The sequence below is a fragment of the Peromyscus eremicus genome, chromosome 1, assembly GCF_949786415.1.
Source record: "Peromyscus eremicus chromosome 1, PerEre_H2_v1, whole genome shotgun sequence".
In the NCBI taxonomy this organism is placed as follows: Eukaryota; Metazoa; Chordata; class Mammalia; order Rodentia; family Cricetidae; genus Peromyscus; species Peromyscus eremicus.
The window spans coordinates 34,789,606-34,814,852 of NC_081416.1; the positions used below are offsets into that span (position 1 = coordinate 34,789,606).

At 42.5% G+C, this 25,247-nt stretch overlaps 1 protein-coding gene across 2 annotated transcripts in view; it reads left to right on the forward strand.

The window, feature by feature from the left end:
• Positions 1-24,816, forward strand: part of Pum3 (pumilio RNA binding family member 3) — a 34,368-nt gene extending 9,552 nt beyond the window's left edge. For both annotated transcript variants that reach the window (XM_059259400.1, XM_059259408.1), the window contains exons 8-18: positions 219-393; positions 1,804-1,907; positions 3,086-3,164; positions 5,374-5,472; positions 6,270-6,323; positions 9,891-9,971; positions 15,311-15,453; positions 16,064-16,286; positions 18,568-18,655; positions 20,548-20,638; positions 24,547-24,816. In XM_059259400.1, the coding sequence (XP_059115383.1) occupies positions 219-393; positions 1,804-1,907; positions 3,086-3,164; positions 5,374-5,472; positions 6,270-6,323; positions 9,891-9,971; positions 15,311-15,453; positions 16,064-16,286; positions 18,568-18,655; positions 20,548-20,638; positions 24,547-24,679 (1,270 nt within the window). In that variant the 3' untranslated portion in view covers positions 24,680-24,816. The remainder of the gene's footprint in view (positions 1-218; positions 394-1,803; positions 1,908-3,085; positions 3,165-5,373; positions 5,473-6,269; positions 6,324-9,890; positions 9,972-15,310; positions 15,454-16,063; positions 16,287-18,567; positions 18,656-20,547; positions 20,639-24,546) is intronic.
• Positions 24,817-25,247: the final 431 nt, after the last annotated feature.

Sequence of the window (25,247 nt, forward strand, 5' to 3'; positions counted from 1 at the left end):
CTGGTTAGCCATCCTTTTCTCACCAGGGATTGCAGCCTACTTTGTCTTCTAAGCATTGAAAGTGCGTGGTGTTTGATTTGCCCACTCACAAGTGTTCCCGTATAGGAGAACTCCCCTCTAACACAAATATTGGTGAGCTGGCCTTTGGAGAAGTAAGTTGTGGGTTTATTGCCACCCAGCCGCCTCCTGTCATTTTTCCATGTTCCTTTTGACTGTAGAAGTAAACCGCAGATAGCAGAGATCATCCGAAGCTTCAAAGGTCACGTGAGGAAGATGCTGAGGCACTCCGAGGCGTCAGCCATCGTGGAGTATGCGTACAATGACAAAGCCATTTTGGAACAGAGGAACATGCTGACAGAGGAGCTCTATGGGAACACGTTTCAGCTTTACAAGGTGGCCTTTCTGGAAGTTCGTTCCCCGTGTGTTTATTTCTCTGTGTGGTCTTTAAGTTTCAGGGTCCTGTATTTAAGATGTTTTTACCAAGCTAGTCCTTCAGGAGACAACTCATAGCCGCTCTCTTCGATTATATGTCTGTGCAGTAGGAGCAAGTGGCCACTGCATGCTTCCTCCTCCAGAGTGCTGCCTTTAAATCCCCTTCAGATCATTCCGTGTTTGTTGCTTCCAGCTGCTGTGTGTGTGATGCTTCAGCACTTCTCTTTCTGCAGTCAGAGTGACATCAAAGACTGTAATAGTGAGCAGAGCTTTAGACCTGCTCTAGCCAGCTCTGGCTGGGGTGCACTGGCCTTCCTCTCGTTACTCTGTCTCATGTTTCTTCCCAGGTTTGCCTTACCTTGTCTGGATCTGGAGAGGAAGGGTTCTAGAGACCTGGCATTGGGTGGAAAATAGAAGTTGAGTCTGAGACCAGCCAGTGAAGGGACTAGTACTGCTCTAGGGCCTGTTTCAAACCTTAGGACAGGATGTACAGGTGATATGAAGGGATGTGGATTGACTGTGGGGTTGCCTCCGTTAGCTTCAGTTCCTAAGTTGAGTTGCTGGAGCATTTCTACTGTGACACTTGACCTTGGGAATCTCCAGCAATTCTAAAACACACCAAGGCAAGGATTGTGAGTGGGCACATGCTAAGTGCTTGGTAAGACCTGATGGCTGGCGATTTGGTTGGTGCTTAGCCTGGCTCTAAAAGTAGAGCCAGCTCCCCATTTCCATGGCTTCCACATCTTACAACTCAACCAACCAAAACTATTCAGAAAAAAAAATATGAATAAGATAAAATAAATGCTGGGTGGTGATGGCCCACACCTTTAATCCCATCACTCTGGAGGCAGAAGAAAGTGGATCACTGAGTTCAAGGCCAGCTTGCTCTACAGAGCAAGTTCCAGGACAGCCAGGGCTACACAGAGAAACCCTGTATCTAAAAAATAAAAGGAAAAAAAAGAAAAATGGATGTCTGTACTGGACATGTGTAGATTTTGTTCCTTATTGTTCTGTAAACAATATAGTATAATAACCATTTGTAGAGCATTTATGTTTTGTTATGTAAGTAGCATGAGATGGTTTAAAATATCCCAAAGGATTGTATGGATTACATATAAATACTTTGTTGTTTTATGTGGGAGTCTTAAGTGTCAACAGGTTTTTGTATCCATGGGAGTTGCTAGAGCCAATCCTCCACAGGGATGTTCACACACTGGCAGATGTATAGATAGGGAATCAGATCATGAGGAACTCTTCATGGACATTCGTTCTAGAAATGTGAAACATCTCAAACTTACTTTAAACTTGTTTAACATGGTTGTAGTTCTTGCTTGTTCTGAAGTGAGGCATTTGATTTTTCCTCTGTTTCAGTCCGCAGATCACCCCACTCTGGACAAAGTGCTGGAGGTGCAACCAGGAAAACTAGAGCTTATTATGGATGAAATGAAGCAGATTCTGACTCCGATGGCCCAGAAGTAAGAAAGGGTTTTTATTTACATATTGAAAGAGGTATTTGCAGGAGCCACATTTTACATAATCCTTGCCAGAAAGGAGGCATTGTCCTCCCTGTTGTTAATAATCTATCGTAAATAAGAGTATAAAACATTTTGTTTGAAACTATTCTTGATGCAGGTAGACATGGCTCTTCTTGACATGGTATCTTATTGGCTTACTTGTCATAGTGGTTTATAAACATTCTTAAAGTGATAAAAACCTTTTCTTCTTTTTTTTTCAAAGTAGAGTGTTACACCGAACCTTGGTGTATTGAAGTTTATAGAGTTGATTGTTTAAACTGTACTGTAGACTTAGAAGTTTGTGCTTGTTGCCTTCGTGTCTTTGATACCTGACAGAATGATTGGGAGCAAAGCTGCCGCTACCAGGCAGGGTGGATGTGACCCCTGATGTCACGTCCTCTCACCCCCTAATCCTGTGTAAGCGTGGACAGCTTCACCTCTCCGGCCTGGTTTCCAGACCTGTGGTACTGAAGTGATAATAACACATCCTTTGTGGGGTTTTATGAACATAAACGGATTAAAATATTTGCAGAGCCCTTAGAAGAGTGCTTTGTGCATTGAGGCATTCGTGTCTGTGGTAGGTTTGCATATTCTATGTGAACTTTTAGGTTCTTGATCTTGAACATCGGCCAGCACTGCGCTGCTGAATTCTCCACACATCGTATTGGGGGCATAGACAAGTAGGGGTTGTCGCTACCGGTGGCACTGCTGTGGTCCATTCAAATGTAATGCTGCTAAAATTACTTTACAATACTGAGACATTTTGAAGAACGCTTGATAGAAAATAACCATTAGGAATCGGGTCTGCATGTGAATTTTTAATGAGGTGTCCAGTGCTCAGGGTGGGGGGAACACTACAGCTCTCCTTGTGCTGGTGAGGTAGAACATGCTGCGGTAGTGCATCATCTTGCTGTAGAGCCTGGGAATGTGTATCCTGCTCTTGGTTGCCATGACACTAAACCAGTGTTACAGTCTAAAATTTTTAACATCTTAGTATTGCTGAAAGATACAATTGATTTATGACACACTGTGTTTAGTGAAAACCATTTCACTTAGATGATTTAGGACCAATAGGATTGCCTGTCTTTGTGTTGCTGTTTCGATAAGTCTGATCTGATTCTCTTCCCTTCCGTTTGCAGGGAAGCTGTGATTAAGCACTCGCTGGTTCATAAAGTATTCTTGGACTTTTTTACCTATGCACCCCCAAAACTTCGATCAGTAAGTCCTTAGTTTCTGTCTTTGAATCAGTGTAAAGCCAGTGTGGTGGCACACACTTTTGAGATTTGGCACTTGGGGGCCTGAGACAGGAGGATAACCATGAGTTTGAGGTTAGCCTGGCCTCCAAAGTGAGCTCCAAGCCAGCCTGGACTGTGGTGTGAGACTGCGTCTCACAAACGAAACAGACTGAAAATGTGAAGGGAAAGTCCTGTAGGACTTTGTGGGGCTGCTCTGTTGTACACAGTCCTTTAGAAACGCCAGGGTTCCTTTCTCCCTTAAATAACCATGGAACAGGCACCGGACAGATCTGCTAAATCTCTTTAAAAATTCTGCCCTATCCCCTACCCCAGAAAAGAATAGAATTGACCCTAGTTTGATTGATGATACTGAATTTTATATTTTAGTTACAATCTAGAGAGTGTCCTCTAGCTAATCTGATCTGAAAGGTAACTTACATTGGAGGATACCTGTGTTCCAGTAGTTTTAAATTAAAAAAAAAAAAAAAACTATACCTGCTTTAAAAGGTTAAGGGAGGATACTTAATGTGAAACTAAATGGCCCGTGAAAGCCTGGACCTTACGCAATGGAAGGCAGAGGACCAGTGAAGGTAACTGCACTGTCCTTCAAGTCAACAGTGGGAATACAAATGAGATGGATGCCTTCATTCCCCGAGCTGTGCATGCCTCATCCAGCCATGACCTGTTGTCCACCTAATCGCAAGGGCTGACTAAACTAGCACACCTGATTTCTCTTAACATACATGCCTATCGCACACTCCTGGGGATTTTGAAGCCCGCCAGTTAGCATGGAGAATAATGTCTCTGCAGCCCCTCCCCACCAGCCCCCCAACCTTGTGGCCAGAAGAACAGCACTTGCTCTCTTAGGAATTTCCCTCTTTCTTACAGAACTCAGTATTTTGAAGTTTTTGTGCCAAGAGTGTTTTGGTGACAGTAGAAAACAGCATTCAGTCATAGCAAACATCTGGAGTGGGCATAAAGTGGCAAGACTTCTGGAGATCTTGGAAGCGCAATTGGAACCTGTGTTACCCTCTAGCCCAATAGCTTTTTATTAATTCTTTGAGAATTTCATACATGTATATATTTTGATCATATTCTAATTCCTCCCAGATCCACTCACACTCCCCCAATTCCATGCCATCTTTTTTTTGATAACCCACAGTTCAATCTGTGCTCTCCATATAGTCATAGTTGAGGTACCGTCTCCTGGCCGTACTATTAAAGATTGGCTCCCTCCCCTATAAGCCATCAACTGTGGGTAGCTCTTCAGCTCAGGGTCGGGCCTTGAATGTTCCTGACAGCAGCTGCTGCTGTGGGTTCATGGATGCAGTGGTCCTGTCCTGTCCTGTCCAGAAGTCTGTTTTGCCCTGTGTCTCCTGGAATCTTTCCATCCCCTCTGCCACAATATCCCCCTAAGCTTTGAGGGGAAAAGCTATGATGTAAGTGTCCTGTTTATGGTGGAGCACTTTTGGAGAAATTCTAAAGTTCAGCTCTGTGACCTGAAATCTACTCTTGAGATTCATCCCTGGAGAGGATGGTACCTTGGGGTGAAGTACAGCCCTTCTCTTTCCAGACTGTAGTCCGGAAATGTGGTCCCCGGATGTAGAAATTCATTCAGGACCCCTATAGCTATTGGGTTCCAGAATGCATTTATATCCTGGCTGTTCAGATTTTGAAAACAAGAAATTAAATGGTTTTTTCCCCTTTCAATTTTTACAAAAAGGTTATCTGTAAGTAAAGGCCTATCCTAAATGTTAGCACAGAGATTTCATTGAGAAATACTATTTAAGTGTTTTGTTACACAATTCATATGACCTGTAGAGATGATCCAGTCCTGTGGTAAACTAAACCACAGGCACTTCAGTCAGGATGAGTTTTGATTGTGTTTGTTATATTCACATGTTGGGGAGTATGTTCTTTTCCCAGCTGTTCTGTTAAACACCCCCTTAGAGCCGCTACCCCTGGCTGCTCTTTCTGTATTCATTAGAATATATCACACATCACCTATGAGTACTTTATAAAAATAGATATAGTGGGAAATTGGTTATGTTGTTTATTAGAAATTGCTCTGAGCTGTATTCGGTGTTTTGTTGGAAAGAATTTGTCTAGAAAGAGGCCGGCTGTAGAATTCCAGCCTGAGGTGTCTGCTGCCTGAGCTCCTGCCTTTTCATTCTCTGCCTTCTGGTCTCTAGGAATTAATTGAAGCCATCCGGGAAGCAGTGGTATACCTGGCCCACACACACGATGGCGCCAGAGTGGCCATGCACTGCTTGTGGCATGGTACCCCCAAGGTAAGTGTCAGAGCTGTGCCTCCCCGCAGTCTGACTTGATGAGCCTTCATCTTTGAGCCTTTAGTCTTTGGATCCCAGTTGTACAGAAGTGTCATCTTCTGGAAGTTGTGTCCTAGGGCCTCCCGGGGTTTTGGCGCCTTCTCTGCTTCAGCATTGACCCAAGGCGTCACTGAAGGTTAGGAAGAAACCTCCAAGCAGGTGACACATTCATGCTTAGCCTGAGCTTACGGAGGTTTGGGGACCCATGCTCTGTTCTTTTATTCTTCGTTTAATGGTCATATTGAGAATGGGAGGAAGGCAGAGATAATTCGTTAACTACACCATACGTGTGTTCCCTGTGTATTAAGTACTCTGAGAGAAAAGGTGAACATTGATCACGATCATAGTATTTTACATATTTCACCCTTTTAATGTTAGTTGTGTTTTATCTGCCTTTTACTTATTGCAAATTTAACTACTGCACAAACATTAAACACATCTGATGTTAGACTCTTGAAGGCATATCAGACATTGGGAGAGGGATGGTTGTAAAGGTGATTTCACTAGGTTTGCCTGTGCCTTGGACTTCCGTGGGTCCATATTTGTGCCTAAATGGGATGACATAAGCTGGAGATTGTATAGCTCCTTGTAGAGTGTTTTGGCTCACGCTGCACTGTTTCTCATTCTGCTTCAATCTGGTCTTTTCGCTAACGAAGAGACGATGCTGATGAAAATGTAACACTGCATAAGTGTTAACTATGCGCTAAGCTTCGTCTATAAATAAATACAAGTTCATTGAATCAGTTTTTCCCTTTAAGGACAGGAAAGTGATCGTGAAAACAATGAAGACATACGTTGAAAAGGTGGCCAATGTGAGTACAACAAAAGCGTGTTCGTAAAGTCACTAACAGTAAAGTGAATTCATGTCTAGCGGAGAAATCAGATAACTGCTTCAATTTGTTTATTGTATCTTCTTCTGTCCATTTTCTAGGTTAATTTGCACAACATAGGGTTCATACTATAGTTCTCTCTCTGCACATGAATTGTTTGTATGTATGTGTGTCTTGCTAGAGATCGAAGAAGGGAATTCCTATGTTCCAGGCAGGTGACCTGCCTGTGCTCTCCACCCCAGGCCCTATTTGGTTGTGGTTGTGTAAAGACTGGTCTTTATACCTGCTTTATACCTGTCTCCAGCCTCGGTGACTACACATGGGATTTCTGCTGCCGGTTTAAGCCATATATATATATACCTAAGTAAACAATGTCACATTTTAGTTCAGAAACTTAATACTGGTTTTTCTACCACGAAAACTGTAAAGAGTTAAAATTTGTCTGTTTTCTTGGTATAAGTTTATACTGTGGTCATGAAAAAATTAAGCTATTAAATACTTTAGCTCCTTGGAATCTATTGGAGGATTAGTGTTAGATACAAAAGTTTAGTGGTGGTGACGGTGGTTTTTGTGGGGTTTTTTGTTTTTGTTTTTTTTTTTGAACTGGGGATTGTTTCTAGCTGGGGGAGCAGCTCAGTGGATCAAGTACTTAAAATTGAGCTCCGGCCTCCACACGTGCATGCACAAGCAATCTTACCCACACACACGTGCATTGCCATCCACACAATAATCAAAATAATACAAGTTTTTGTGTATTTAAATGTGGGATGGTTTTTCCATACTATCAATACAAAGTAATGCTAAAACTAGGTTACATGTAGTAGTAAATGTGGTTTTAATTATATAATTGAGTAACTTTATCAGTTACTGGTGAGTGGCAATTACTGTATGTTCAGTCTTTTCCTGTTTTAAAAAAAAATCCAATGAGAACAACTAAATTAGTCAAATTCTTACTTCAGCAAGTGCTGTTCAGACCAAGGTAGGATAGATGCTGTGTGAGACAGTTGGTATTCTGTGGCATTGGGAGTGACGGGAGTTAGTGTGCGTTGGTAAGCAGCTATCTTTTCTGTAAGGTGAAATGTGGTATTCTTTTTCCAGCTTGAGATGTACAAGAATATTTTATTCACAGTTTGCAATTGAGTAAATTTTGTGTGACATTTAATTGAAATACTTACATTAAAATTGAGTAAAAACAGGATGTTAATAGCAAGTTCTGTCTAAACTGTATTAGTAAGGCATTTTCTAAATAATAAAATTAGACTTTTTAATTTTAGATTTTGGTTACATGAGGTAATTGGCCAATTCATTTTTGAGACCCTTTCCTACTTTGGCATTGTAGTGGTCACAGAACCTGGCAGTCTGGCGTCTTTTTAATTTAAGAATTACTTCTGAGGGAAGAGGTAAACATAACCCAGTAGATTTGAACTGTAAATTATTTAGAATCACAAATGTTATTGTTCAGTTTTGAGGTTTTTAAATTTTTATTATTCCGGTCTTTAAATTTTATTGAGACTTCCTTTCAGGCCTCGCATTAGGTCTGTCTTGGTATCTTGAACGGAATCATTGTGGAGTATTTATGGTAGTCTGTAAATGTCAGTTAGATCAAGGTGGAGTTAGGCCGTCAGCGAGTTCGCTGGTTTCCTGTTTTCTAGGTCCCAGCTGCTGAGAGAAGCATGTTCAGTGTCTAGATGTGATTGCAGAATTGCCTGTTGCTCTCTTGTGTAATTAATATGGAATGATTGTCGAACTTGAGCAGAAATGATCATCTCTTTGTTCGGTGTGATTGTGTCCTTCATAGATGGTGCTACTGTGCCTGCATTTGAAATGGAGTTGTGGACCAGTGTCTCTATTCATATGGAAATACCTTGCAGATAGTTGTGCTCTGCCTCCCTGACAGCAGTTTTCACTGTGCTTTACCAGTTTCCTCATCTTGGGAGCCAGTTTATTTCAATACATATACATCCGCTTGCCTCACTTGTAGTGACTTTACAGTATTCCCTTGCATGGCTATACCATGATTCACTTAGCAAGTCTTTTTCTTTTGGATCTTGAATTGTCTACATTCCTTAAATTATCAGTACTCCAGTATACATTTTATATGTGTCTGTACATATGTGGAAGCATGTCTAGGGTAAATCCCTGGAGCTAAAATTGCTAGGTGAGAACATACATGTATGTTGTTTTAATGTTGCCAATTGCCTTCCAAAGAAGCAAACCACTTTACGCTCTAACCAGCATGAAGATGCCTGCTTTCCCCAAAAGATGAATTTCAAGAGGTGATTGTAGTTAGGCACAGTGGTTTTTGTCTAGTTCTTGGGGTCAGAGTATTTTATATAGTTTGCGTGCTTTTCTTTTTGTTGCTGTGTGTGGATTTAGGGGAGTTTCTTTTTTGTTTGTTTCTTTGTTTTGGAGCTTGTAGATTTTTGCTGTTTGTTTAAGGAGAGACCCACTATGTAGCCTCTGGAACTCAATCAACTGTGTAGACTGGGATGTTCTCAGACTTAGAGCAGTCTTCTGATCTCCCTCTATTAAATACTTAGATGTATTATATGTTATAGGGATGCACCACTGAGCCTAGCTCTTGTCCAGCTTTTGTATATGGTTTGGGGTTTTGTTTTGTTTTCAGTATTTGTTTAAATATCTATAGCTATTTTCAAAGAAATTCAACAATGTACAATAAATGCAATTGGACAAAGTACAATAAAAATAATTTGTAGTCCTTTGACTCAGGGGTGACTATGTTTGCCTTCTAAAATTTTCTGTGTATGTACAGATAGTTTATGTGTATATATAAAAGTCATAATTTTATGAAGGTATGTGTATATTTTATAATGTATATATATATATAAATCGTGCCTAAGATTATCCATTTCTTTTTTGGCGATTTGAATAGTTTCTGTATGTAGTGTATGCACATCCCCTCCTCCCCAATTAATCTTTCATTTCATTGTCTCATTTAAAATTTTCAAGTAGCCATTCATTAACTGGGTGTTTGCTTAGATGTTGCATCCTGATTCCTGGGCTATTTGATGAATATGTTTCTGTTTCTTCTTTTCTTTTTTGTTCAATCAACCTTCTCTCGAATATGATTAGCTAGTTCATTTGAGTGACTGCGATTCACCTTGTTTGTGTAAGGTTGGACAGATTATTGTGTAGGCTATGGGAAGGGTGTATAGAGGGAAAGTTTTTTGTTTCTTTGTTGTTTTTCTTTTTTTGAGACAAGGTCTCACTATGTCATGATAATGTAGACCAGGCTGGCCTCAAACTCACAGAGCTCTGGCTGCCTCTCAGATGTTGGGATTAAAAGCATGTGCTACCATGCCCAGCTTTCTAGGTTTGCTGTTATTTTGTCTTACTAATTTTGTTATTACATTAACTTATTTAGTTTATGTGTGGGGGATAGGTGGTATGCACATGTGTGGACGTCAGAGGAAAGTCTGTTGTCCTCTCCTACCATTTGGGTTCTGGGAATTGAGCTGCGGTCTTCAGGCTTGGCAGCCTTTACTCACAAGAGCCATTTTAACCTTTTCTGTCTCCCGGTTCTTACAGGGCCAATACTCTCACTTGGTTTTGCTGGCAGCGTTTGACTGTATTGATGACACTAAGCTTGTGAAGCAGATAATCATATCAGTAAGTAATTTGGATGGGCTTGAATTGGTTACGTCGGCCAGTGGCCAGTGTTGGAGTTCAGTTTCACATGTTATATGAACACTTTGACCTGTGCTTTTAGTTCATATTTTCTGACTTTAGTTGCCTCAGTATGTCTTATTTTAGAGGCTTGTTCTGTTCCTGTATGAATCCCAATCTTGTAACTGGATAGTAATTGTTTTAAACACCTAAATGACCATGGTAAAAATAAGACTTGACATTTCTACTTTGGATTAAAGTTGCGTGGAATTTTTTTTTTTTTTTTTTTTTTTTTTTTTTTTTTTTTTTTTTTTTTTTTTTTAGCAAAGCAGTGCTTGGATGTGATTAGTAATTGCCTTATTTAGTGATTCTTCAGTTTAACACACTTGTGGACAAGCAGCCTCTGCACAATTGTCCTTTTCATCTGTCCCTATATGAAGGGCTAAGCTGCTGGAGAAGAGAATACTTAAAACCCATTCAGCTGTGCTTGTAACACCCTTAACAAAAGTTTTTGTTAAAATCAGGTTTCCTAACCTCCTACTTGTGTCTTAGCAATTACTCTGGTCTAATCCAATGACCATAAGGTGGTAATACTTGAGTAAATGTCTTTATCCCTGCATTTGACTTTCAGAACTCTTGGAAAAGCTAACCCAAAGTAGACATGGTGTTCAGAATTGTTGTCTCCCCATGCTCTGTGACCATCCTTTTCTTCTCATCTTGATTCTGTAAGCCTCTCTTCCTCATGCAGAATGCACAAGTATTGACTGGACAAGGTAGAGATTGCCAAACTAGGGAAGAGAAATTGCAATCTTGGTAGCAGTGACCCAAATTGGAAATGTTTTGAAAAGGGCTTAGTTTTTGCAAACGCAGCTTGTTCACCTGTTTGCACACGAATGGAGTCTTGGAGAAATCTTAGTGATGAGTGAGACTCTTACAATGTCTGCAGAGACAAGCCTGTGGTCAGGTGGGGGTGCTGTGGCCTCTCTAGTCCAGCAGGGTGAGGGTAGCTGGGTGTTTCCAGTTTATCCCTAATAGTAGGGAGGGGGAGGGGAGGTCTGCTTTCCTAGATGGCAGCTGTAGATCCCAGCTGTGGGTTTCTCATGCTCCTGCTGCCACTTCCCAACTTCGTTCTTGACTATTTTAAAGTTGGATGACTTTTGGGGGAGTAGGATTGTGGGAAGGAGAGAGTTGGCAAGATTTTGTGTCACAGACTGAATATTTTGACATGTTTCTTGTGACTTTAGTACCCTCTTGACTCCAGTCAATAGTGATTGTTTTTCATTCCTGTGACAGAGATGTGAGGCCGTAGAATTGGCTCTGAATAAAGCTGTTTCACAGAAATGGAAACTGGCTGGCCCATTGAAAGTTTGCTTTTGTGTAATATTTCACAAAAACGAAAATGTGCATAACTGTTCCAAGTGGATTTCAAGGGAAACAAGCGCCCTTCAGGACTCGCCAGAATTCTCTGCTGGGTTAGTCTTTTCCAACGATTTATCTCACTTCAAGTTGCTGTTGAAGGCATTTTCATTTCTTGTGCTTATCTGTTTGTGGTCCACAGCTGTGGAACCCGCATTCCTAAAGACTAACTTGAGGCAGCTCTCACGGACATGCCTCTCACTGACAAATGCTCCGCCGGTTCTGCGTATCGTTAAGTCCCCAAGTTAGCGATAAAGTTGTGATATGGTCATCACTCTTGCATTTTCCCACCCAGCCACCACAGAATCTGTTGCAGTGCTTTTTAAAAATACCCAGAAAGTTGAGCATTGCCAAACACTCCATTCAGGGTATCCGTACTTCCCAGAATGTCAAGTTGGAATCTCAACCTGGTCAGCTATACCTTTCTTTGACCTTTCAAAATAAATTCAAGCTGTCTCTTATCTGCTTTCCTTTCCAAAGTGAGCATACCTCCAAATAAAATGTGATCTCATTTATTCTGGTCTGCTCTGGCTGGTTTCATAGCAGTGTTCCTAAGGAAAGGGATGGATAGCCTAGCCAGGGGCTGTCTGGGAATGAAGCAGTATTGATGCATATTTTAAATGCCTCATCTTTAGTAAATAATTCAAGTTACAAAGAATAATATACCGACTACTTAGTCTTCCATCATGTGATACAAATAAGTAAAACCTGGCTGATCATAGTGGCTCACGCTTACAATCCCATCACTTGAGAGCCAACAAGCCTGGAGGATTGCCATGAATTTGAAGTCCAGCCTGGACTGAATAGTAAGATCCTATCTTTTTTTTTTTTTTTTTTTTGTAAAGGGCTAGATAGTAATTATTTGAAGCCTTATAGGCTATATATGGTTTGTCTTGTTTATACTTTCAAAGAATGTTTTGCAATTTAAAAAAAAAAGGAAAAGGAAAAACATTCTTAGCTTGATGAGTGTATAGAAAGTGGGCACAGACAGGACTTGACCTATGGACCTTAATTTTCCCACCTTTAAGTATTTTGTTTATTTTTCAATGACAAGTAGAAATAGTCCTTTAGTGACTATACTGAAGTTTATAGTTTTTATTTTCGTGGTGGTGGCTAGTGTTTTTTATACTCTTAAAAACTGTTTTTTGGATCTCATGTATGTAGTTCATTTGGTAGAGTGCTTGTCTCGTATCCATGAAGTCATGGGCTCCATACCCAGCACCACATAAACCAGGTATGTGGTATATGTTTTAGTAATTCCAGCACTTAGAGGGAGGGTGAAGGCAGGAGAATAGGAAGTTCAAGGTCATCCTTGGCCACAAAGCAACTGAGGCCAGCCTTGGGATACACGAGACCCTATCTTAAGAACAAAAACCAAACTATTTTTGGAGGAGTGGCCGTGAAGTTCAGTGGGAGAGCACTTTAGCAGTACACGAGAGGCTTGCAATCCCTACCACTGCAAACCAAAAGCAAACAAACAGCAACAAAACCCAGGAAAACCTCAGAAGTTATTCTTTCATTTTTGCTGGCTTTTGCTATTCCATATAGTTCTTAATCACATATGTGTGGACTCTAGTTTCATTTCTGTAGCTGTGAAACTTAAAAAAACAAACTACAAACAACCTTGGCTTACAATTTACCCGTATTGTGGCGCAGTCAGGGTGGGCATCACATCCACAGAACATGTCACGAACAGACAGAAGAAATGCCTGGACTCTTGCTTGTTGTCAACTAGTTTTGTCCCTATACTGGTCAGTACCCCCTGCCTAGGGAATGGAGCTTCTCACAATGGACTGGGTCTTCCTACATCAATTACCAGGCAAGACAGTTCGACCACAGTCATGTCCAGAGGTCAGCCTGATCTTGATTCCTCAGTGAGACTCTTCCCAGGAGATTCTAGGTTGTACCAGACTGACAGTTAAAAGGAACCAGTAGAGTCCTGTGACTGTGTTTCCCACCCAGACACTAAGAAGACCCAGTGTTGCTAAGAGTTTTCTTCAAAGTAATTGGTTTTACCAAAATGTCAGATTGAAATCGTAGGCTGATCATCACTCTAAATAAATAAATAAAATCGCAGGGTCCCGCTCTGATCTCTCAGCCACATCTCTGCCTCTCACTTGACATTTCCTTAGGTTAGTTTTCATTCATTTTTAGCCGTTAACTGTGGTCTGACAGGACTTACAAACTCAGAAATGCCCATTGACCAGATGCTTACATGAGTGAGGTACTCAATAAAGAGGGAGGGGGTCGAGAATGGAGAGACTGCATCATGCCCTAGTGCAGCCAGAAGGTGGACTTGGGGATAAAGCCTTATCTTTGAAGTGCTCAGGCTTCCTGGTCATCTGACCTCCCTCGGCTCCTCTGTTGCTATCTATCATTTAGGTCTCTCCTATTTATTTTTAACTTTCTATTCATTCTCTTGCCTATTCTGCTAGACTTAAGCTCCCTGTGGCTAAAGTAGTTTCTATTTGTTTTTCCTTCCCACATATGACCTATTATAGCAGTGTGCTTACTACAGGCTCAAGGCTCAAGTTTCTATTGCTTGGTTTAGTTCTGTCCTTATGGAAAATGTGTACCCCTAACTCCATTGCCTGTGTGCACCTTTGTTTTGAATAACTAGCCCTCTTAAGCATGCCAAGGGGCCTGGGCAAGGGTCCCCCTGCTTAGTCAAAGCAAGTGAACTGAATGTGTCTATGCATAGATGTTGTGCATACTGGCTGCGCCATGGAAGTAGTCCTTGTGGGGGGTGTCAGTGGAGTCCACAGATTTGGTGGCTCCTCCCTTTCCTCATTATGCTATGAAAAAAGACGTCAGTTCAAGTGCACTGAGGGCATACTAAAGGTTCCCTGTGTTGGATGCATTAAACATCTCATTACCAAAAGCATGGATAATAATGCTACTTTGGGAAAATGAAAAGAACTCCACACCTTGTAGTGAATTCTGTATATTTTTTCCTGGTGTGATTGAAATTGTAGATTCATTTTTAGATGGTTAGACTTATTTCTGAAAGCCTTCATATTTTGTGTGGAAATCATGCTGTCACCTTTGACTTCTTCAGAGGTAATTCAGAGAGCTGGATGAGGATCCAGCTGTAGTTCTGGAACCTGGTTGCAAGAAGGATCATTCAGCACTCTGCAGTATCTGGTTCCATTTCAACATGTAGCCAGTGTCATTACTGTCATTAGGCATCAGAAGAACATAGTGGTGCAGAAGTTGAGGGGAGCCTGGGATTTTATCATCGACAAACATGAGATGCTGAGTTTTGCTATATTTTGAGCCTATGGTTGATGAATGACTTTTTAGTTTAGTCCTTTGTACTACTAAAATCACTAATTTAGTAATAAACAGTTGTTGGTGTTTTTTGTCTTTTTGGTTAGCTAGTGAATGAGTTCTCTCTGTGGCTCCAGGTAACCTGTTGGTGTTTCTCACTGTAGTAAACAGCCTTCGTTTGCTATAATAAGCAGCCTAGCTAATGTTAGCTTTGTGGTTTACAGGGCAGCTTCCTCTCCCGTGCCTCAGCAGGGAAGTTCTGAGGCATGTGCTTCATCAAGGCTCATGCTACATTAAGTGCTCCTGCAAATTGACTCTTGTCTACTCAGATCACAGCAGGTGCTGTCCTTAGTAATAGCAGCCCATAATACTCCTCATAATGAATGGAGATAGCTCTAACTTTTTAAAAGTCCTTGGGTTTGATCAGTTAATACAAACAGGTTGTTCAACAATGATGGCCACAGTAGATAATTAACTGTTCTGATTATAATTCTTTGTGTTTTGATAAGACATGTCAGAATTAACTTCACATTTGCTAGTGAGTGCACTAAGGGAAATAGCCAAGGGTGTGTTCCTCATTGCCATCAAATCCCAACTGCACTTTGAGAATGTAAATAACACTGCAAGGGTTTTGTTTTTGTTTTTTAATTATATAGGAAATCATCAGCTCCTTACCCAGCATAGTGAATGACAAATATGGGAGGAAAGTCCTGTTGTACTTGCTAAGTCCCAGAGATCCTGCCCACACCGTACGAGAAATCATCGAGCTCCTGCAGAAGGGTGATGGCAATGCACACAGGTAACTGCCAGCTGATGGCTTGGTGCCTTTGGTCCTCTCCCAGGATGCTTGATTCTTTGTGAGGAGTGCGTGCTCTAATAAATCCTCATTGGTGAATTCCGTTGTTAAACTTGAGGTTTTGATAGTCTCGAGACTGTCCTTGAAAGGATTCGGCAGTACCAGGCTGAATGAAGTGCCTCTGAGCATCTTGGCACACAGTAGGCCTTCAAGTGTGTAGTTTGATTTTTGGTATGTTTTACTTTCAAAGCTCCTGGTGTCGTAATGTCCCGAGAACAGAGTTTGTGAAGTACTCTGAGCAAGTCCTGTCTTGCATGATGATTTGTCATTATTTGGTTTAAGATCGCCTGGATTTGGGAGGGTTACTTGTGTGTCTGTAGTGTAGAAAGCGGCTTCCTTTATTGAAGTCTTGTTCCTCGCCAGGTAGTGTTAAGAACTTGAGAATGGAAAGATGAAGCCCAGCCTGTAACTTTCACTTACTCACTGTCTGCATCCTCAGCAGAAGGACAGACAATTACAATAGAGGGTGCCCCGGGTTGTGATAAGCTCCTAGAAGTTTGTGATAACAAGATCTGCTATTTATCTTACCACCTCATTCAACATATTCCGACAGTAAGAAAGACACCGCCATCCGCCGGCGTGAGCTCTTGGAATCCATCTCTCCAGCTTTGCTAAACCACCTGCAAGGACATGCTCGAGAGGTGGTGCTGGACAAGTCTGCATGTGTGTTGGTGTCCGACATCCTGGGATCTGCTACTGGAGACGTTCAGCCTGCCATGGATGCCATCGCCAGTTTGGCCGCAGCAGAACTGCATCCTGGTGGCAAGGACGGAGAGGTGATGTACTGTTGATTAGAGTGCTGGCAGGAGAGCCACAGGGCTGCAAAAGCCCCCGTCATGAGTTAACAGTAATCCAGTAGCGCATTTGAAAACAACCAGAGCGCCATAGTGGGAGTACTTGTCCTTCTCAGAGATGCAGTGACTCTGTACTGCCTGACGTCATGTGCTGTGGCTCTTAGATGTCTGTGGCTGGCCCTTTACTGCCTTTCCAGAGCAGTCCATGCTTGCTGTGGCGGCTGCTTCCTCTAGTGGGAAATGCCATCCTGTGCTCCATCGGGGCACAGGCTAACTCATCCCGGGGCCCACAGTTCTCTGTGAAGTCTTCCCTGATTCTGACTCGTTAAAAAAGACTTGCTCAGCCAGGTGCATAGCTACAGACCTAGACTTGAGAGAGAGAGGCAGGAGGAATAGGAGTTCGAGGTTATCCTCTGCTGCATATGGAATTCAGGGCCTGCCTAAGCTAGATGAGACTCTCTCTCAACAATATACAAGTGCTAAACAGCTCCCCAAAAGCTTGCCATTTGGAAGACACTGATTAAGTAGAGTAATTATTTAAGTTAATATTGAAACAGAAACTATGAAGGACAACTATGGGTTCTGTGGGGTTGTATAAGATCCAGCTTGTCCCCAGGTAGCCTTCCTGGAAACAAACGAGCCAAGCTGAACCCTGAAGGGTTAGCAGCTGGGCCAAGCATGGTGGAAAGGGGAGGGTGTACTGCAGCCCTAAGGAAAGGAGGGCTACCGAGCCCAAGACTCCCAGTTGGAAACAGCAAGCAAACAGGAGGAAGGCAGAGGCCAGATCACACAGGGCCTTTGTCCTGTGCTGGCTTGTAAGCTCCCAGAGCTCGGAACTAGCTGGTTATAGGGAACTACCATTTTTGGAAGCTTCGACCTCTGCTGTCACTTAGTCTCACAAAAGCCTTTATGTGCTAAACAGAGTAGCCTTTTATTATGATCCCTGGCATTCATTGCTCAAGGATATAAAATAAGCTGTCCAAGTTCTAAGTCTTTCATTCATTAATCAGAAAAGCTATGAATCTGTGAGGAATGCTTAAAAGATATTCCTTGCCCTTAGAGTTTGGAATCCGTTGGAAGGCATATGCATGCCACTTTTTGCATACCTTTATGCATAAAGCTGAATGCTAACATCTGCATTTTAGTCCAGGCCGTAGGCTGCAAACACTGGATGTCGTGTGGTAGCAGCACTAAATTATCACAGTGCAGAGGTGCTGCTGCACTGGGGCAGAGTCTGTCTCCCCTGCTAAGCTCTTCTGCTCAGCATCTTGCCAGGTGTTGTGTTTTGTCATAGCCAGCTTCCCCAGCCTCAGCATCTCCTCACAGAGGGTCTCAGGCAGAAAGGAAAGCAAGAGCGGGAAGCCTTTTCTTGGCTGGAAGATGGTCTCCAGGCAGGCTTTCCTGCCATGTCATTAGCTAGAATGGTTTGAGTCCCATCTGCTTCCAGACCCATCTCTGGCAGAGTGACTGGGTGGCTAGGTCTACTTACAGCCACTGAGGATATGGCCCCTAAGAACACAGCCTTTGGAGGAAATAGCTTGGGAGCTACCTGTTGACTAAACAGTCCAGCATCTTTTCCAAAGCACAGTTATTCTTTCCATCTCTTAATTCCTTCTAGCCATGGGTCAGGTCTGACACTCAGCAATGTTAAATACCCATATGCATTTGATTCTGAATAAAAAGGATGCATGGTATTGAGTGCCTGGCATGCTATTGACACATGCATTGGAAGAGACAAGTGGGTTGTGATCTGAAGCCCCTGGCTTCCTGGAGCAGATCAGATGAATGTATGATGAAATAGTGCTCATTATTTCTCACACTAAATGAGGGGAGACTGTTGTTACTGTGGAACAGTTGGTAAGGCCAGCAAGTAAGTTGCAGAATGTTTTCCTGGCCTGCTCTTTAGGTCATGGTAGTGAATGGTACTTAAACACCATGTAGTGTTCTCCCAAGGGGTTTATTTGTATATCAGATCAGTGTATTTCCATGGGAAGAGCTGGCAGCTTCACCTGATTTTAGATCATTGTGTGGTACTGTTCAAACAGAAACTCGCCAATCCCTGAACTACCTTGGGGGGGGGGGGGCTGTGATCTCCCACAGAGCTATGCTTGTTGCACCTTGGGAATGTGATGGGTATTCTGGATAAAGATTTCTTAAAATGTGAAACTTAACTGCATCCATGTCTATACATGGGCTAGAGATAGGCTCCTGTGCCGGAGATGGATGACAGTTTTTGAAATAACACGGTTGGGTTCTTTTGTAGCTTCATGTTGCCGAGCATCCTGCAGGACATCTGGTTCTCAAATGGTTAATAGAGCAAGATAAAAAGATGAAAGAAAATGGAAGAGAAGGTAGGCTGTGTGTCTTACATGGAATTTCTGCATTTCTGGACTTTATACTGGTCATTTAGGTCCAGGTGGGATTTACCAGATGTGTAGAATTCATGCCTGTGACTAGGTAATGATTAAATTTCAAGGGCCGAGCTGCAGCTCACTGGTGGACTGCTTGCCTACCATGCAGTTTGAGCTGTTCAGTGGCTGAAAAGGGTAACAGGCCAGGGATTTGTTTCCTTAGACAGCCTGCAGTGCTGTGGCTAGCAGGGCCGTTAGTGCAGGGCGGCACTGTCACCTCTCACTCTAAACTTTAAAATAAGGACTCGGGCCTGGTTTTCCTGCCGTTTTTAGATAAGACGCTTTAATAGTCAGGAATAATATGTAGTGAAGCAACCCTTCCATTATTGAAAAAGTCAATGCATAGTTTAGATGAGTTAGACAAGTTGTTAATGTCCAAAAAATTTCCTAATGAGTTTTCAAAGTAAAAATGCCAGAAATCCTAAAGCAAGGCTGTTGGCCTTGGGTGGGTGGTTGTCATTTTCAAGCACAAATGAGTGTGTCTGTGTTCGGTTATGTATTGTTGTGTGACAAACCTCAGGCTGAGTGGTTCTCTGAGCAGTCATTTGGGGTTTAGTGGAGTGGAGTGTACCCCCTGATAGAGTAGCTCACTCACCAGACCTCCGCCAGTTTGACCTTGGAACCAGCAGCCTCTCTTCCTCTTCTTAGACTGCGTGGCCTTGCACACATGGTGGCTGATTCGTTTTTTATTTTTATTTTTTATTTGTGGCATGTTGTGTGTGTGAATATAGACATATGTGAGTCATGGCACATGGGTGGAGGTCAGATGAGGCTAGCGTTTTTTATTTTTATTTTTTATTTGTGGCATGTTGTGTGTGTGAGTATAGACATATGTGAGTGGGGCACATGTGTGGAGGTCAGATGAGGCTAGCTGGCCCTTGTGCTTCTAGGAATTCTCCTGTTTCTACCATTGGAATTATAGGAGTGAGTGTATAAGAATAATCTGAGCATTGCATGCATCCTAGGAACTTGAGCTCAGGTCCTGTACCCACTGATTCACTTCCCTGGCCCCAGTGGTTAGTTCGTAGGTTGAGCATCCCAAGGAAACAAAGCACGTGTACGCTTTTGCCTCATCATTAATCCTCAGAAGTCATCCCGTGTCACTTCTACCATGTACTCTTGGTCTGTTCAGTGAGACCACCCAGAGTCAGCAGAAGACTTAGACTCCACCCTTAATGGGGGCTGACAGCATCTAGAAATGCACACAATGTAGAATGAGTTGCACATAGAGGACACAGTGAATAAGATGCCAAGACCTTGGAAACAGAGTTAAGATGAACAGTGTTTAGGGTGGGGGAGTCTTGGCTAGCCTGAAACTCATGGCAGTCCCCTTGCCTCAGCCTTCAGAGCCAGAACATTAGGCATAATTATTTTTGATATATGGCTATGAAAGCATTGTAGAAATTGCCATGACTAACCCAAATGGTCATTCTTTAGCCGCTAAACATGTTATTGGTCCCTTCCAGTTCAGCCTTTTTATCCAAGGGGAACCGATTTTGGCTGCATGTGAAATGGCACTGTCAAATATTTACTTGCTGAGTAGGTCAAGGTTAAATCATTAAGTATTACAAAGAAATGTAGATGTGACCAAATGAGCTTTTTAAAATAATTTGTTTTTCTTGGGTAATTACTGCCAAAAATAGTTTAGAATTTGCATCAAAGTTGAGAAAATTGGCAGTATTAACATAGTACTAAATCTGTACTAGAATTTTAGTGTGTATAGGTGAGGATTATTTTTAACTTTTCTGTTGAAACATTTGCGAACTAAAGGGTATTGAGATGAGGGGTGGGAGCTTGTATTGATGTTCACTAAATTCCGGTCTATTTTACAGGTTGTTTTGCAAAAACCCTTATAGAGCATGTTGGCATGAAGAACCTCAAGTCCTGGGCCAGCATCAATCGGGGTGCCATTATTCTTTCCAGGTTGGTGGATACATCATGCAACACTTCTTTACCTTTATTTCTTTTTCTAGAATTTATTCCCAGCAGTGTGGTATTACTCCATCACTCATGGTCCAGACAAATATTAAAAAGGAAATGTAGGGGCTGGTGAGACAAATGCATTTGCCACCAAGTTCAACTACCAGAATTGCATCTCCAAGACCCCTAAGATAGAAGGAGAGAAATTATTCCCTCTGACATGTACACACATGCTGTGGTAAGGAGCTGTGCGCTCACACACAAACAATAAACAGATGTGACTTAAATTTTTCTTTAAAGGGAGCTGGAGAGATGGTTCAGTGGTTAAGCTCTTCCAGAGGACCCGGGTTCAATTCCCAGCACCCACATGTCAGCTCCAACCTGTCTATACCTCCAGTTCCAGGGGATCTGACACCCTCACACAGACATATGTGCAGGCAAAACACCAATGTACATAAAATAAAAATTAATTTTAAAAATTCTTTAAAAGCAAATGGAGCTCTTCAGTCCTCAGATTTAACTGTAATCTTGTGGGTGTCAAAGGTCACAGAATTTTGACATGTGCAATGTACATAATTTCATTGCATTTGTAGTTTTGACCAAAACACAATTACATTTTCTCTTAATGAGTAAGTTGTATGCCTCTGGACTGTCACAAAGCTCTTTAAGTCAAGCCTAACTTGAGAGTTTATTTTCATTGTCTTTAGAGATTCTGGAATTGATAAAGGAGTTGTTAATTGAGAGAAGTTGATGTGTAAATGGAGTCCTTGCTTACAGACTGCTCTCTGGACTAGGTTATGTTGAGTTTATAATGTATAGGTCATTTTATAGCATCTCTATGCTTTTGAATCAGTTACTGTTTCTCTTCTGCTCTGTTGCATCCTAGTTTACTTCTCAGTTATAAAATACTGGCCAAATCAGCTTCGGGAGGAAAGGGCGTATTTTATCTTCCAACTCCCGATCACAATCCATCACTGAGGAAAGTCAGGGCAAAACCCCAAGGCAGGACCTGAAGCAGAGACCGTGGACGAACGCTGCTTACTAGTCTGCTCCCATTTTACCTTCAGCTCCCTTTCTTACCCAGCCCAAGCCCACCTGCCTAGGGCTAGTGCTTGGCACAGTGTGCTGGGCCCTCCTCCATCAGTTAACAGTTAAGAAGTGCCCCTGTGGCCAGTCTGATGGAGGCAGTTCCTCGATGAGGTCTCCTCTTCCCAGGACTCTACTTTGTGTCAGGTTGACAAAAAATGACCAGCACATCCTCTGCTTATGAGAAAACGTACTCCAGTCTGAGGCTTCCACCTTGTTTGTGGAGCTTGCTGTACAGTATAGCTCTGTGGCTTGTAAACAGTAGACTAAAAATTCCAATATATGGTCTGGTCTGCATACACAAGAGTTCATTTTTACGTAGTCAGTGTCTTTGAATGTATGGGTATTACATGCAGATCTGGCTCTCTGTTTCTTAGAGAAATGAGTTCATATCCCAGAGTCAGAACCCATTCGCTGCGACAGGAACTTTTTTGTCCTGCATTTCTTTACCAGGCATTTGGAATGTTAACACCTACTGACATGCTTTCATTCTGCTCAGTTAACTGGAAGTTTCAGTGATGCCATGAAATTAATGTGTAAAGTTTGCTCATCCCTCAGCACTCCCATGGGTAGATCTCAGACAGAAGAATGATTCGTGTTTCTTATGGAGCTCTGCCTGGAACTATATGGAGACACATGCAGTGTCTGAGGTTCTAAACAGAAGTTGAATGTGATGTGGCTTTAAGTGCAGTCGTCTTATTTGCTGGATACTGGAATAGCATTTGTTTGCCAAAATCCCTGCCTGTTTACATTTTAGTTCAAATATGTGTTTTCTTTTGGGACTATTTAATGCTGTGTTTGTTGTCTCTTCGCCCCAGTCATTATTAAGTTACTGAAAGAGCATTTTGGGTGAAAAGAGGAAAAATCTCTGGATGCTTTACAGAGAAATAACTCTGTAGAGTAGAGTTCTCTAGCACTTAAGAACATAGGCCCTAGATAGTCTGCCTGGGTTTCAAGCCCTGCCTAACTGTGTGACTTGGAAAGTCATTGAGCTTTCCTGGTTTTTCTTGGTTGTAAAACAAAAAGTTAATAATCTTAAAGCTGTTAAGAACTCAAGGCATGTAGAATGCCTTTCACTATGCCTGTGTTTAGCGCATACTTAATAGTGCTAACTTGTACTAATATTCTGTACCATGTGGCCGTTTAGCCAAGGTGTTACTGTAAAGACACAGAGTGACAAATCTATTTCAGGGCACTTTGCTAGCACCCCTTGTCATCTCCTATGAGCTGTAGGATGCTGCCTGGTACTGTCAACCCACCTTCCTCTTTGTTGACGTGATGGAAGTTACTGGGACTGGGGACTTTTGAAAATGCCAAGTGATCTCCTAGAATGTGTTTCGGAGGTTGACATTTACATGTGGTCCTAAAGAACTTAGGAGGGAAAGGAAATTTGGGCCTAGTGGCCTGTGGTCTGGTACCTGTGACCCAGCCTTGTTTAATGGTTCACATTTATTGTTTACTAAGTATCAAGCTCTGGCTTAAAAAAACAGCCCTCTGGGAACTGGGGGCCTGGCTCAGTATTGAGCGTGGGCTTATCATGAGTATGGCTCGGTGTTGAGCTTGGGCTTAACATGAGTGTGGCTATGCTTGGCACCAGAGTGCACCCTTGAAATACACATAGTTAGTGGTGCAGTATGTACCCAGCATGTGTGAGATCCTGGGTTCAGTTCACCACCAAAAGCAAACAACCTGGAGGAGAAACGTGAATTCTCTTGTTAATCCCATTCTCCAGATCAGGAAACCGAGTCTTAGGCAATCAACATGCTCTGGGTTGTATGGTTACTGACAGAAGGCAGGTTTCTTGCTAAATCAGGAGCGCTATTAGGTTACGCCCTTCCACTTCCACAGCACAGTGTGTCGTAGGTGTAAAATTCAGTGACAAGGTCACTAACACTTGGCTTTCCTCCCATGCTTTGCTTGCCACACCTGTTCACTGGGGTGGTGAGCTCACCTGTGCAGACAATGCTCCTTGGCCGTCTCTAGGCATGTGGTGCTGTGCTGTCAGTATGTGAGTAAAGCACCCTCTCTCTACTGTTCTGTTACTGTGAAGAGACACCCATGACCAAAGCAGCTAATAAAGTAAAAGCTTTTTGTGGGGGCTTACTTACAGTTTCAGAAGGTAAGTCCATGACCATCGTGGCAGTAGACAGACAGACATGGCACTGGAGCAGTGGCTAAGAGCATCTGACCCATAAGCAGAAGGCAGAGAGGTTGAGCAAGTCTGGGTCTGGTGTGGGCTTTTGAAACCCCAGTGGCTACACCTCCTGATCCTTCCCAAACAGTTCCACCAACTGGAACCAAACATTCAAATATATGAGCCTACGGGGGCCATTCTCATTCAAACCACCACACCTGCCAAACAGTTTTAAGGCAGGATGCAATTAAGTTATAAGATAATCAAAGTCAATGGAGTCTTGTCTTAGTGACTCCACCCACAAGATATAAAGCATTTCCATAGTTTTAGAATGTAGAAATTCATTTGGTGAATTTTAATTTTTTTAACTACATTTATTTGGTGTGTGTGGGTATCTGTGCATACATACATGCCATAGCACACATGTACTGGTCAGGGAAGAAGTGAGAGTCAGTTTTTCCGCCATATGAGTTCTAGACATGGAGCTCATCGGGCTTGGTAAGAAGGCAGGTGCCTTTACCTGCTGAGTCATCTCACTGGCTCTCATCTGATGAGTTTTAAAAAAAAAACAAAAACCAAAAAAACCTGTGTAATACACTGTACGTAGCTACAAGAGATGACAGTGTCCATGTGGGTGGTGTAGCGGATTCAGGGCTTTTGACGTTTAATTTTGTCAACCTTTTTTCTTTAGCCTTCTTCAGAGCTGTGACCAGGAAGTTGTAAACACAGTCAAAGCTGGACTGAAAAGCCTGATTCCGACATTGGAAAAAACCAAAAGCACCAGCAGAGGAGTCGAAACTCTACTGGAAAAGCTGACTGCCTAGGCATGCAGGATGAGCAAGCTGGAACCTGCTGCTTCCCGTGGAGATGAAGGGCGGATCCACCGTACTCATAACTGGACACTCTATACATGTAGCCTTTGTTCAAGGACCTATTTATATAAAATGGTTTCTAAAAGAGACTTTCTGTTTAATGCCAACCGTCTGTCAGGCCGAGTACTGCACAGGTCGCAGTGTGGCAGTGTGGCATCCGACTGGTGTGATGGGCCTGGGTGTGTGTGTGGTTGAATGGCTTGGTTTAGGAAAGGAGACAGCTGCAGTCTGAGAAGACTTCCTGGAGAAGGTGGGCTTTCACGGACTATTATGATAGAAGAAGGAAGAACGTAGAAATCCACGTGGAATGTGTGGTGGGAGCGGTAAAGTGACCTGCCCTTGGTGGCAGCCTGTGGTGGGGACAGCTGCTCTGGTAAGTTCAGCACATGGAGGACCCTGTGCTAGAGGAGTTAGGAGATCATAGGTCATTGCTAAGGTTAAGGTTGCTAGGAAAGTCTTATCTCTGGGTTTGGGCCTTCAGAGTAAATATACCTTGTGATGGGGCATTCTCCTTGGGACA